The sequence below is a fragment of the Elgaria multicarinata genome, chromosome 11 (assembly GCF_023053635.1).
Source record: "Elgaria multicarinata webbii isolate HBS135686 ecotype San Diego chromosome 11, rElgMul1.1.pri, whole genome shotgun sequence".
NCBI lineage: Eukaryota > Metazoa > Chordata > Lepidosauria > Squamata > Anguidae > Elgaria > Elgaria multicarinata.
Window position 1 is genome coordinate 16,236,248 of NC_086181.1, and position 12,606 is coordinate 16,248,853.

General features: G+C 48.8%; 1 protein-coding gene across 1 annotated transcript in view; it reads right to left on the reverse strand.

Annotated features, from left to right (window-relative positions):
- MPP3 (MAGUK p55 scaffold protein 3) overlaps positions 1-11,916 on the reverse strand; it is an 88,146-nt gene extending 76,230 nt beyond the window's left edge. The window contains exons 1-3 of the mRNA XM_063138687.1: positions 11,807-11,916; positions 5,849-5,970; positions 661-779 (exon numbers count right to left, since the gene is read on the reverse strand). Of these exons, the coding sequence (XP_062994757.1) occupies positions 661-779; positions 5,849-5,873 (144 nt within the window). The 5' untranslated portion in view covers positions 5,874-5,970; positions 11,807-11,916. The remainder of the gene's footprint in view (positions 1-660; positions 780-5,848; positions 5,971-11,806) is intronic.
- Between the last annotated feature and the right edge of the window lie 690 nt (positions 11,917-12,606).

A 12,606-nucleotide genomic window follows, 5' to 3' on the forward strand; every position in this document is an offset into this window, starting at 1 on the left:
CTTCTTGGCTCACTCTCTTCCCCCACTTCCTAGAACCTTTCTGTGACTTGTACATGCATTTCCAGAGCCTTTCCATTTCTCATCCCATTGGAAACATTTTTTTTCATTTGCTTTAATCCCCATTTATTTTCATAATAAAAACAAATGAAACAAATGGATTCATTTCGTTTCCCAGTTATTACTAAAAAAAACACCAATTCACACACACCCAATCAGGTGTTCACAGCTGCCCCTAGCTCAGATAGGAAATGATATCTGATGGAGGGGAGGGGTTTGCACTGCTCCGCCTCCTCTGCTACTGTATTCCATCCCCAGATCCTGGAGAAGGTATAAGCCAGGGCTCTGGCAGAACAGAACAGCCACAAAAACGGTCCAATGGAGCCTGATGGAGCTCCACCTTCACAGCTAAGCAGGACCGCCTGGCCCAGTGCCTAGACGAAACCTCCACATGTGCCAACCAAAATGCCTTGCAGGAAGCGTGGCCTGCAAATTAAGAACTCTGCACGTGCTCAAAAGCACTGCATTTTACTTGTACATCACAATGTCGAGTTTTAAGTTCTGGTATCAAAAAGAGGTTCCTGGGCTAAACGCTAGGCAAAAAGGAAAACCCAAAGGATAGAAGCCAGGAAGAAAGCGTTTTCTCAAAACAAATGTATTTACCTTCATTAGATAGCTGAGACTTCTCTCGCTGAAGATGTCTCTCAGGAACACCATTTCCTCCTTGTGGTTTGAGTCAGGTCTCAGCTGCGATGTCAAGAGGGCAAGAGTCTCGTGCAAACCTAGAGGAGAAATATAGAAGAGACTCATTGGAGTACCCATTATAAACTCTGATTATAAACAGTAATATAAGACCCAGTGCCACTTCTCACCACAGCTGCATGCAGCACAAATCCAGAACAGGGGAGGAGAGAGATCTCAAAGAAGGGGTACCAACTACATGACGGATTAGAGCTATGAGACATACTTCTGAATTTGCCCCCAGCACTGATATGGCTTGTGCCTGAACTAGAGATGTCCATTGCCAGGAAATCCGGCCTTTCGGGGCTCAGTGGACTTCTGCGGTGAGCCCGACTTGGCTTGATTTTGCAAGCCAAGCCACATCATGCGGTTTCCTAACTTTCTAGGAGCTTTTAACCATTTCATTTTTGTCACGGCTGTAATTTGTACAGATAAGAGATTTTCACAAATTACAACTTGCAAATTCTGCAAACTTGCAGAATTTGCACAAACTTCAGCTGTAAATTGCACGTTTACATAATTTGTGCATATTTCAGCTGTAAATTTGCACATTTGCCATGTTATGCACAATTTAAAGCCAAAATTTGCAACAACAATAACAAAAACCATGCAAAAAATATTTACAGGAATTCCACCAGCAGGCCTGACTCATTGCACACTGAGTCGGGCCAGCTGGTGGAAGACAAAACGGAGTCTGGTGGGCCGGGGCTGAACTGACAAAGGCCTCAGCTAGACAAGGGGGGGGGGGTAGTAGGGCGATGATCTCGCGATTTTATGATCACAAAACCGTTGCCCTAGGTTACATGCAGCACGCAACATCGTGGCCATTTTTTGTTTTTTAAAGGAAACGTAGCGCACAAGCGCTCATGCGCAAAACAGTGAGTTTTTATTTTAAAATTTGATTTCCCCACTACTCCCACCCCCGATGGGCACAGAGCTCCTGAGGAGTTCTGTGCCCGGGTCCCTGCGGTTACTCACAAGGAGCAGGGACAAACTGCAACACCCGCCCACACGTTCCATGGTCTTGGGATCAGCCCGAGACCCTGGAAAAAGCGGGCTAGAAGTGTAGGGCGAGATCCTGGGGAAAGGGAGGGATCATCCCTCCCTGCTCCCAGGATCAGGCCCGGTGCTCTCATAGAGGCAACTCAGGCGGCCGCCTAGAGCACCAACCAAATGGGGGCGCCGAACAACGTACCCGGAAGCTGCTCTCCTAGAGCGGCTTCCAGGTGTGCTGTTCCAAGCCACTGCCTCAGCCTCCGCCCAACCCCAGCGTCCTGGCTCCTCGAAGCCAGGATGCTGGGGTTGGAGCTGACCGGCCCGTGGGGGGGAGCAGCAGCAGGGGCAGGGGTAGCCGAGCGGGGGGCAGCCTCAGCGGCCCCTCAGCAGCGGCGGCGACGGCTCCTCACGTCCTGGAAGTGGCAGCTGTGAGGGGTCGGTGGGCCGGCCCGCAGCGGCAGCGGCCCCACCCTGTGTCGTCGTCGCGCCTCGCCTCGCCCCGGCCCGACTCTCGCCCGCGATGCGCTCCGGCCCCCCAACCCCAGTGTCCTGGCTTCAAAGCCGGGAGCAGGAGAGTGTGGGCGGGCGAGCGGGCGGGGGGAGCAGTAAGTGAGCAAGCAAGCGGGGGGGCGGCTTCAGAACACGCCTGCCTAGGACGCAATATAGTCTGGCGCCGGCCCTGCCCAGGATCCCCTGTGCCTCATGTGGACACACAGGGACGATCCCCGGGATATCACTCCGTCTAGCTATGGCCAAAGGCTCATCAAGCTCCACCCCTCCATCAGGATTCCTCTGACATCCCTAGCCTGAACCAGGAGTAGGTCAACACAGTGCCCATACGATTTGCCAATAATGGGGTACCCTAAATCAGTGTGTGAGAGCTAACTCCAACAATCTCACTTTTCAATGCTTTTTGGAGCTCTGTGTTCCATCCATACGTGAAATCACGTGGATGGGACCCAGAGACAGAGTGTTCTTGTGGTGGCACCATGACTGTGGCACTCTCTCCTGATGGCGATTCACCAGACTCCCTCTCTTTCCATCAAAACTTTGTTATTTAGGCTATCTTTTAATGAATAACCTGTTGTTTCATGATCCTCTCAACAAAGGTTGTAGGACTGCTGCCTTTTGACATTTTACCAATGATATCTTACTGTTGTTCTTCTCTTTTAATTAGGTTTTTTTTTTATTGATACGCAAAAAGCAAAGGTAGCCGTTTTGGATTTCAAAATCCCTTATTAATGCAATACCCTTATTAGGCCAACCCAACGGTCGCAAAGTAGTGTGCAAGCTTTTGGGTTCCTCAGAACTCTTCATCAGACTGGTGGTAAACACAGTAAAAAGGTTGGTGAAGAGGAAGGGGGAAAGCAAGCTGATGTTGAAGTGATCAGAGTTGGCATTTAGTCACAGTATTAAGGGAATGCGAGAGGAGGTTGCAGATATTCAAATTAGGCTCTACCAGGTGCTGTGATAGCTTCAGGTTGTACCTAGGACTCTTGGGATGTATTAACAAAGAAACAATGGTTGATTTTGAAAATATAATATCCATCTGTTGCCCAGATCTCTCTCCACCCTTTGATGAAACACATAGCCCTAATACTGGTCTATCTTACAGAGCTGTTTTAAGGATCACTGAGACAACATGTGTTGAACACTCATAAGCCCACACAAATACTCAAGTCATGTTATTAAAAATGTGAGCTGGCCACAAGCTTTTCAAAGGCCTGATCATGAGCAGCAACATTGTCGATTTAATGTTATTCTCTAAAATGTCTTCCATTGTTCTTCTGGAGAGCACTCAGCACTGAACAAGAGCATTTCATAATAAGACGCTTTGTACCCCCTCATCTCAACTTTTGCTTTTAAATGATTTCCATTTTTTAAATGGAACCCAAGATTTATAGACACCCACATATGCATATACATATTTCTGGGATTGCTTTTCTCTAAGCCCTCACATTTCTAGCCAGAAAAGAAAAAAGGACTTATCAAACACATAAAGAAATTCTGGTACGTGTTAGCCTGTCTCTCTCCCCCTCTTTCTCTCACACACGTATACACAGTGTCTTATGGCCCCTTAAAGACTAACAGATTTATTGGGGCATAAGCTTTCATGGACTACAGCCACTTCATCGGATACATAAAGTGTAATCCCCATCTGGCAGACCTATAGAGGAAAAACCATGATAAACAGAAGAATACCTGCCAAATAAAGATAACCATAAATCTGATGAAATAGGCCCCAGTCCACAAAATCAAAGGGATCACCTTTTACCATCCAAGCATGCCTGATCCTTGCAGGCATCTTGAGGGACCTTTCTCTGTGGGCCCCTGTCCTCTAAAGGTAAGCAGGTAAGCAGAGAGCGCTTTCTCAATGCCTCATCTGTGCAATGCCCTCCCCAGGGATGCCTGCTTGGCACGAATTCTAATGTAATTTTGGTGCCAGGCAAATACTTTTGGGTTTTTAAAAAAACCCGGTGGGTGTGGGTGTGGGTGTTTAAATCATACTGTAAGGTGTCTGTTTCATTTCAGCCATTCTGCTGAATTGTAAAGGTGTTTTTTTTAGCCACCTCTCTCTGCTGATTGTCGTTATTTTATATCAATCCCTCCAATAGCAAGCTCGATGCCCCACAGGATTAGAAACAAAATGGGGCTACTGAGAAACCACAGGGAGGCATCAGCAAGATCGGGTGAATCCTGATGTATGCAGAAGTCTAAAAATAACAACAGTAATCACCAAAGAAAGCAAACTCCTCACACCACCACCAAAAAAAACCACCCCAATGGAAACTGAGCATGCTCAGTGACCTCCAGGTGCCATGGCATGTTAAGGGTCAACCACAAAAAAAAGGTTGGGCAAAAAACAGTGGAATGGCCTGCTTGAGCCCAGTGAGGTGAGGAATCATTGGAAGTCGTTCTTTTATTATCTTGCTAGCAAACAGACTTGGCATTGCATGGAGCATTGAAAGCAATGTAAGTATAAGAAAGGCAATTGTTATCAAACCAGCTCATTTTAATGTGCGCGTTTAAAAGAAAATTAATTTAAAAATACACTCAGTCATGGCACTCGCAAAAAATTTAAGCTTTTTTATCAGAATCTTCAGAACTTGCTTCACTCTCAGTATCACTGTTGTCTGTATTGCTAGTATCCTCTTCACTGTGTTCACTGCTCTCTTCACCAGTTTCCTCACCTTTTTCATTGGCTCGTTTACTTTCTTGGGGGCTGCCACCCTGGGAATCCCTTGGCCTGTTGAACCTGTTCATGGCATGGCCGGTTTGCCTGGGCTCATTCACCCGGGCAATACAAAAACTCAGTCCCGGTTTCCCGTCAAAACGCCAATCGAGCATCCACCGGGCCGGGCAGCCACAACGTCACCATAGCAACAGCCTGGCATTGCATGGGTGAGAATACCCCTTTGTTTGACCCAGTGAAATCTTCAAGCAAACTTATACAACTTTGCTACTCAGCTTGCTAATCTCCCCTGGCTTCTAACTGTATGGACTGCAAAGCTGTACACTGATTAGGGAAGTCTCCCCCTAGTCACTGAAGATGTTACTGCAGGCTCTAGCCATACATTTAAATGAATTCTAATTAATTAATGCATTTTAAAAACAAAATGATCCTGAATGGCACACCCCCTTAATATGCATGCCAAATTTCAAGTATCTAGGTTTCATTCTCTTGGCACAATGCTGTTAATGGACGGACGGACAGACAGATACAAATTCTGTTTTATCATTATAGGTTGTAAGCTACTGATATCTCTACTGCAGAACAGCATTAAAATATTTTAAATAATAAATATTTAATAAATATTTTAAATATTTTAAACATGTCATGTCACTGTAAAACGGGGGTGGACAACTTGTGGCACTCCAGATGTTTGGGCTTACATCTCTCATCAGCCCTTGCCAGCATAGCCAATGGTAAGGACTGATGGGAGTTGCAGACCAAAATATCTGGAGGGCCATAATTTGCCCACTGCCGGCTATAAAACCTCTTTGATAATTCCAAGCCTGGTTATTGGTCAAAGATGACTCTAACTTAGCATTCAATTTTTTAAAAACGTGGGCATTGTTCAGGAACAAGTGAAGGCAGCAGAAAGTTCCATACCTGAATCTTCAGACAGAACAGGCATGGCTTGTTCCTCCTTTACCACCTACAGACAAGAACGAACTTTCAGTCAAATGACTGATCCACTTCCAAGAGCTGGGACTTAGCTGCGAGCAGAACACCTGAAGTCAGAGAAATAACCAGATAAAAAATTATTTTACATCTTTAAAAAATAATTAAAGAATAAGTGAAAATGTCTATTTTACGAGGCCAACTATGATTATTTATTTATTTATTTCCTGCCTTTTTCCCACTACTGGGACTCAAGGCGGTTTACAAGATTAAAACATGTACAATTAAAACATACAAATATAAATTACAAAAGTTAAAATAGAATTAAACCTACGGTAATTAAATTAAAAACATGTTAAAAAAAATTAAACTGTAAAAGATTAAAAGGGGAGGGGGAATCCAATACATGAACACAGGTCCAGTATAGTTCCAAAAGCCTGCTGAAACAAAAAAGTTTTTGCCTGCTTCCAAAACTAGCACAGAGGGAGCCAGCCTAGCCTCCCTGGGAAGGGAGTTCCAGAGCCTTGGAGCAGCCACCGAGAAGGCCCTCTCCCGCGTACCCATCAGGCAGGCCTGGGATGTTGATGGGACTGAGAGAAAGGCCTCTCCAGAAGATCTCAGAGCATGGGCAGGCTCATATGGGAGAATACGGTCTTTCAGATAACCTGGACCCGAGCCATAAAGGGCTTTATAGGTGATAACCAGCACTTTGAATTGTGCCCGGAAACAGACCAGAATCCAGAGAAGCTGTTTTAACAGGGGAGTTGTATGCTCCCTGTAACCAGCCCCGGTCAACAATCTGACTGCAGCTCTTTGAACCAGCTGAAGATTCCAAATAGTCTTCAAAGGCAGCCCCAAGTAGAGCGCGTTACAGTAATCCAAGCAGGATGTAACGAAGGCATATGTCACCCTGGCCAAGTCCAACATCTCCAGGAATGGGCGCAGCTGGTGCACTAGCTTTAACTGTGCAAATGCACTCCTGGCCACCACCGGAACCTGGGAGTCCAGGCTCAGGGCTGAATCCAGGAGTACACCCAAGCTGCAAACTTGTGTCGTCAGTGGGGGTGTAACCCCATCCAGCACAAGCTGAATCCCTAAGACCAGAGTTGTGCCTTAAACAAATACTGCATGATTAATAAGCTACCCTACAGAAAATATTCTGGGTTCAGACAACACACTAACCCACGGTTCACCAAACAATCCACAGTTCAAAATAACCCACATTTAACCACTGAGTGTGGGTTAGCATGTTGTATGAATCCAACCAATGAGAGAGGAAAGGGAGGGTGGCAGAAAGCAAGAGAGAGAGAAAAGAGTGGCACAAAGAGGAAAGGAACGACCCTCCCAGTTTGGACTCCAGCTCTGCTCTGCACTGGTTCAGCCCACGCAACACTGACATGTGGCCCCCAACAGATTGCCATTTACCCATGAGGGAATGTGGCCCCAAACAGAAACAAAAGTTGCCCATCCCTGATCTAATCTGTCACATCTGAGCTGCTATCACTTTTCTCTGCTGTCGCATTCCCCAAAACAGGATCCTGCAGCCAATCACAGCCTACATCCAAGCATCATTCAGCTTGTGCAAGCATACATCTTATTTATTTATTTTTATTTATTGCATTTGTATACCGCCCCATAGCCGAAGCTCTCTGGGCAGTTCACATAAGATAAAAACACTTAAAAACAATATGCAAAAATTTCAAACCAAAAAACATGCAAAAGGCACATACATCTAAAACCACTATAACAATTTTACAAACGATGAGCCAAAAAACAGACCCAGGCTCATTACATATTGCTAAACGCCTGGGAGAAGAGAAAAGTCTTGACTTGGCGCCAAAAAGATAACAATGTCGGGGCCAGGCCAGCCTCATCAGGGAGATTGTTCCACAGTTGGGGGGCCACCACAGAGAAGGTCCTTTCTCTTGTTGCCACCCTCCGAGCTTCCCTCAGAGAAGGCATCCAGAGGAGGACCTTAGATGTTGAACGTAGTGTTCGGGTAGGTTCATGTTGGGAAAGGCGTTCCGTCAGGTATTGCTTTTGTCCCATTTTAAAGTGAAGCACATGGGGAGAAGGGGGAAAGCCCCCTTTCAAAAAATCTGTGTGCACAGCTGCTGCTTGTCCTGCCACTGTCTGGTTTGGAATGGGAAGGAAAGGGGAGGAGTGTGGAAGCGACTGGCAAGGACGAAGGTGGAACGTTTTTCCTGAACCCCCAGTTTGGCTCAGAGAAATTATCCAAGCTCTTCCAATTTGGGGGGGAGGCAGCAGAACTCAAATCAAATCTGACTTGTATTTCATTTGATTTCCAAGTCAGTACAGCAACAGAAAAAAGAAAAAAACGTGAACACATACATTTTTTTATCTAAAGAATCCATACAGCACATTCCTGCTGTAAAGAAACAAAAACAAAAAAACAACAACAAATTGTAACTTTTCATGCACAAAGGACCACCAAACCTGCATATAACCGCTCCCAGTAAGAGCAAATACGTAAGTACCGGGGGTCAAGTTCCTATGTAGCCAGACACCTGGGGATTTCTAAGCCTCATTCTCCCCACCATGACGGAGAGCTCTAATTTTAAAAGGTCTTGAGCCTACCACAGTTACATAATTTCCTCCACTTCCATCTTCTCACTTTATTAAGGACCTCAGGGTGACCCACTTCCAGTAGTATTAAGCCCATTTAAAGCGATGCTCTATTGCCTTACTCAAGTTCTTAAGCAGCTAGCAAGTATTGCTGAGGAGGGACCAGAATTTTGCAGAGGCGCACATACTTCACACGCAGGACGCCCCCAGTTCAAAGCCCCACCTCTCCACTTCAAACATCAGGGAGCATTTTACGTGGAATGCCACTTGCTTGAGAAACCAGGGCGTCCCAATGGGGCTTACTTTCTAGTAAACGGACTCAGGACTGGAACCTAGGTTGCACTGGGGAGTAAAACACACTGAACACTTCTGAGTAGTTATATAGTGGGGTCATTTGTAGCCCTCCAGATGTTGTTGTATTGCAACTCCCATCATCCCTCATTGACTGGGGCTGATGGGAATTGCAGTCCAACTGAATCTGGAGGGCCAGAAGTTGCCAACCCCTGGCACAGGATGCCATCTTATACCACTTACTTGGAAGTAAGCCACATTGATTTCGCTGGAATTTACTTAATTTATTTATTTATTTAATTAATTTTTATACCGCCCAACAGCCAAAGCTCTCTGGGAGATTCACAAAAACTTATGAGTTTGTTGTGTAGTTAGGGCACAATCCTATGCATGTTTAGACAGAAAAGAAGTCCTACAAGTCCCAGCATTCTCCAGCCAGAAATACTGGGAGTTGTAGGACTTTTTTCTGTCTAAGCATGCATAGGATTGCGCCCTTAGTCTTTTAGGTAGCTCCACACTTTTTGTCTTCATACCTTCAGGAGGCAGAGAAATGAATGACCCGCCACATCACGTCCATTCCAGCTCTATGACAAACCCACTAACCCTTCTCACATATAATCAGTGTTATGCCATCCACATGGCATTATAGACACACCCTAAATAGGGGCCATCCCACTGAACGTGGCCAGATGCTGAGCAGCTAGGCACATCCCATAGCAGCCTTCTGAGGTTTGGAGCTTAGGTTCAAGCATGCTCAACACCAGTGTTTGCTTAGAAGCCTATACAGCCAGTTTCTGCCACCACAAGCAATCAGGCCTAAGCTTTTGATTGACAATCTAAAGTAGCCACTCCCAACCTGGCACCCTCCAGATGTGTTGGACTACAACTCCCATTATCCCCAGCCAGCATGGATTGGCTGGGCTGGCTGGGAAGGATGTAGAGGGCACCAGACAGGGAAAGGCTGCATAGGATTGCATTGTAAGTCTCTTGGCTAATATGTGGACTCAGAGTAGTAGGTTTGGCTTTGGCGCATTCTCTGGCCTCAATGGGTTCTAAAGCATCTGCTGCCTCCTGGGTAGGTTCGCATTGATCAGGACATCAGAAGTGTAGCCTACCCAGACCTCCAGCCAATCAGCAGTGCAGCCCACACAGACCCCAGCCAATCAACAGCGTAGGCCACACAGACCTCCAACCAGCCAACAGCGTAGGCCACACAGTCCTCCAGCCAATCAACAGCAGCAGCCCTTGTAAACATCTGGTTGGCCATTGTGGGTAAAAGGATGCTGGACCAGATAGGCCCGTGGTCTGATCTAGCAGGGCTCTTCTTATGTTTTGATGGTACAGTTTGGGTTTGGAGCAAGGGACAAGGTTGATAGTGGAGTCAGCAGTCCAGGAGGCCAGCCAGGAAACATGCAGGCTGCAGGCAGTGGCAGCTGGTACTCACTAGGGCTTATGGGAGAGCACAGGAGAAAATCAGAGAGCTTCGGCTATTGGGCAGTATAAAAATGTAATAAATAAATAAATAAATCATATGTGGCACTTGGGAGCAGTGAAGTAAATGTACCTGGTTGAGGGGGGGATCCCTCTGCCACAAGTGGGTGGGGACAGGCCGGGGTTCACTGCCTTATTTTCTCCAAATATAGAGCCGCTTCTGCCCGCAGGGGAAGGCAACCTCCAGCCTGCAGGCCTAATTTGTCCCATAGAGGTTACCCATGTGGCCTGCTGCCTTCCAGGATTCCTCTAGGGGAAGGCCCCTAATGTCATGCAGCCCATGGAAGGATGGATCCGGAGGGATCTTGCAACCCTACGTTTGATTGCCATCCCATGATGAAGGGGATGGTGGTAGGGTGATCTGAGAGGAGGAGGAGAGGGTGGGGGGAAGTAGAGCAGTGGGCTGGGAGGGAGAGGTGGAGGAGGAGGAGGAAACAAGCAAGGGCTGCAATAGAAGTAGTAAGGGGGCAGAATGAGGTGGAGAACATGGAGGGCAAGAGGTTAAAGGGTAGCAGAAGTGGAAGAGGGGAACAAAGAGGAATCACACTCCTTCCTAATGTCGCTGCATGTTCATGTTGGTCCACGGGTGTACACACAAATGTGTCCCTCTGTGAAGGGGAAGCAACACCTCAGGCCACCGTTGCACTACCAGTAGTTCATGCGTCTGAGGACGGGGGAGGGGAAAACACAAAGTAAAGAAAATCTCCTTTTCCTCTTTGCGTCAACTAGTTGCCCTCCGCCATCGCAACTTCTGGGGTGGGTCCCTACTTGGTTCAGTATTTTCAACAGGGGAGGAAGGAGGGAAGCTCTGAAGCAAGCAGGCTTACTTTCAAGCCTCAATACCTGTCAAGGCTCTGTGAAGAAATAACACATCTGAGCATGTGCAGAGTGCATTTCCCTCATCGGTGAATAACCACAACCAAATGAAAGGCTGCTTTCAGGATTTGAACACACACACACACACACACAGGACAGCTGAGGCCTGAAGGCGGGACGTTTAGGGCCCTTCGCTATTCAGCTCCTGGCATGTGGGGTCCAGGGAGAGGGTTCGGCCCCCTCGGGACAGGATCATGCCAACAAACGCGTCATAAAAACGCATCGCCCAGGCGCTCTTTCGCCACGCCGAGGAGGAGGAATGGGGAGCCCGGAGCGGCCCCTCCTCGCCCCTGAGTCCTTAAGATGAGAGGCAGGCAGAGCTTCCAGCTCAAAACTCCTTGATTCGCAGCAGGGCTGCTTTGCACCCAGGTACCCCCCTCTCCCCCTCAGCTCCCAGAATGAAACACTGCCCTTGGGAGGGAAGGAGCGTCTCTCTTTGGAGCATGGGGGGGGGGGGGAGATAGCAGGGGCATGAAATCTTTCGCGGGTGACGCAGAACGGAGGCCGGGGGGGGGGGAGGAGGATCCACAGGGCAGGAGTTCAGGCAGGTGCGCGCGCGCTCCCGCACCTCCCCAGGCTTGGCCTGCTCCGGCCTCTCCATCCATCTCTCCTAAGGCCGCCGCCGCCTCCATCGATCGCCTGCCTGCCTGCCTGCCTGCCTGCACGCCCCTCTCCCGACCCGATCTCCCGCTGCAACGTTACCCGCGGCAGCAAGAGTGGCGATCCGCGCTGGCCGGCTCGCCCGCTCGCTCGGACCTTGGTCCTTTCCTTCGTGCCACCCCCGTCGGTGGCGTCCGGCAGCTGCGCGCACTCGCTCTCCTCGCAGGGCGCGCCTCGCTCATGCGCGAGGACGGGACTTGCGGGGAGGGAAGCAGAGACAGCCCCCACCCAGCCCCGGTGCACCTTCCCTCCCCCTTTTGTTCGGCGCCGGGAAGAGATTGCCGGCGACGCTTCCCCGGATCCCTCCTCCGTGTCACAAAGAGAGCCGCCGCCGCCGCCGCCGGTGCCCCTCTCCAGCCCACGCGCCTCCCGCGGGCGAGGCTGGCTGGGAATCTCCTTAGGCTGCAATCCCATGCACGCTTACCCGGGAGGTAAAATACACCGAACGCCGGGGGACTGACTTCCGAGTAAACGTGCCTCCAGGATTTGCGCTGTAAGAGCCCGGGTTTGTCACCCGGTAGATCGTTTGCCTTGTCCTCCTTTCCTGTTGCTTTGTTCCCTCCTTCGTCCCGTTATTCCATCCTGCAAGACTGATGGATCGCCCGGGAAAAGGATCGGGGCGTGTATAGGACAGGTGGAGGGCGGGGTGGGTGTGGGTGTGTCTCCCCGCTGGGCTTCCCATGCCCAACAGGGAGGGGTCGGAAAGACGGCCAGGCTGCTACTCGACTGGGGGAATTCCCGCGCAGCAACACCCTCGTGCATCCGAAGCGGAGACGTGGGGGGTTAGCTCCGCCCACCGCTCCGCCCACCCTGGCTCAAAGCCCACGAATATTGAAATCATT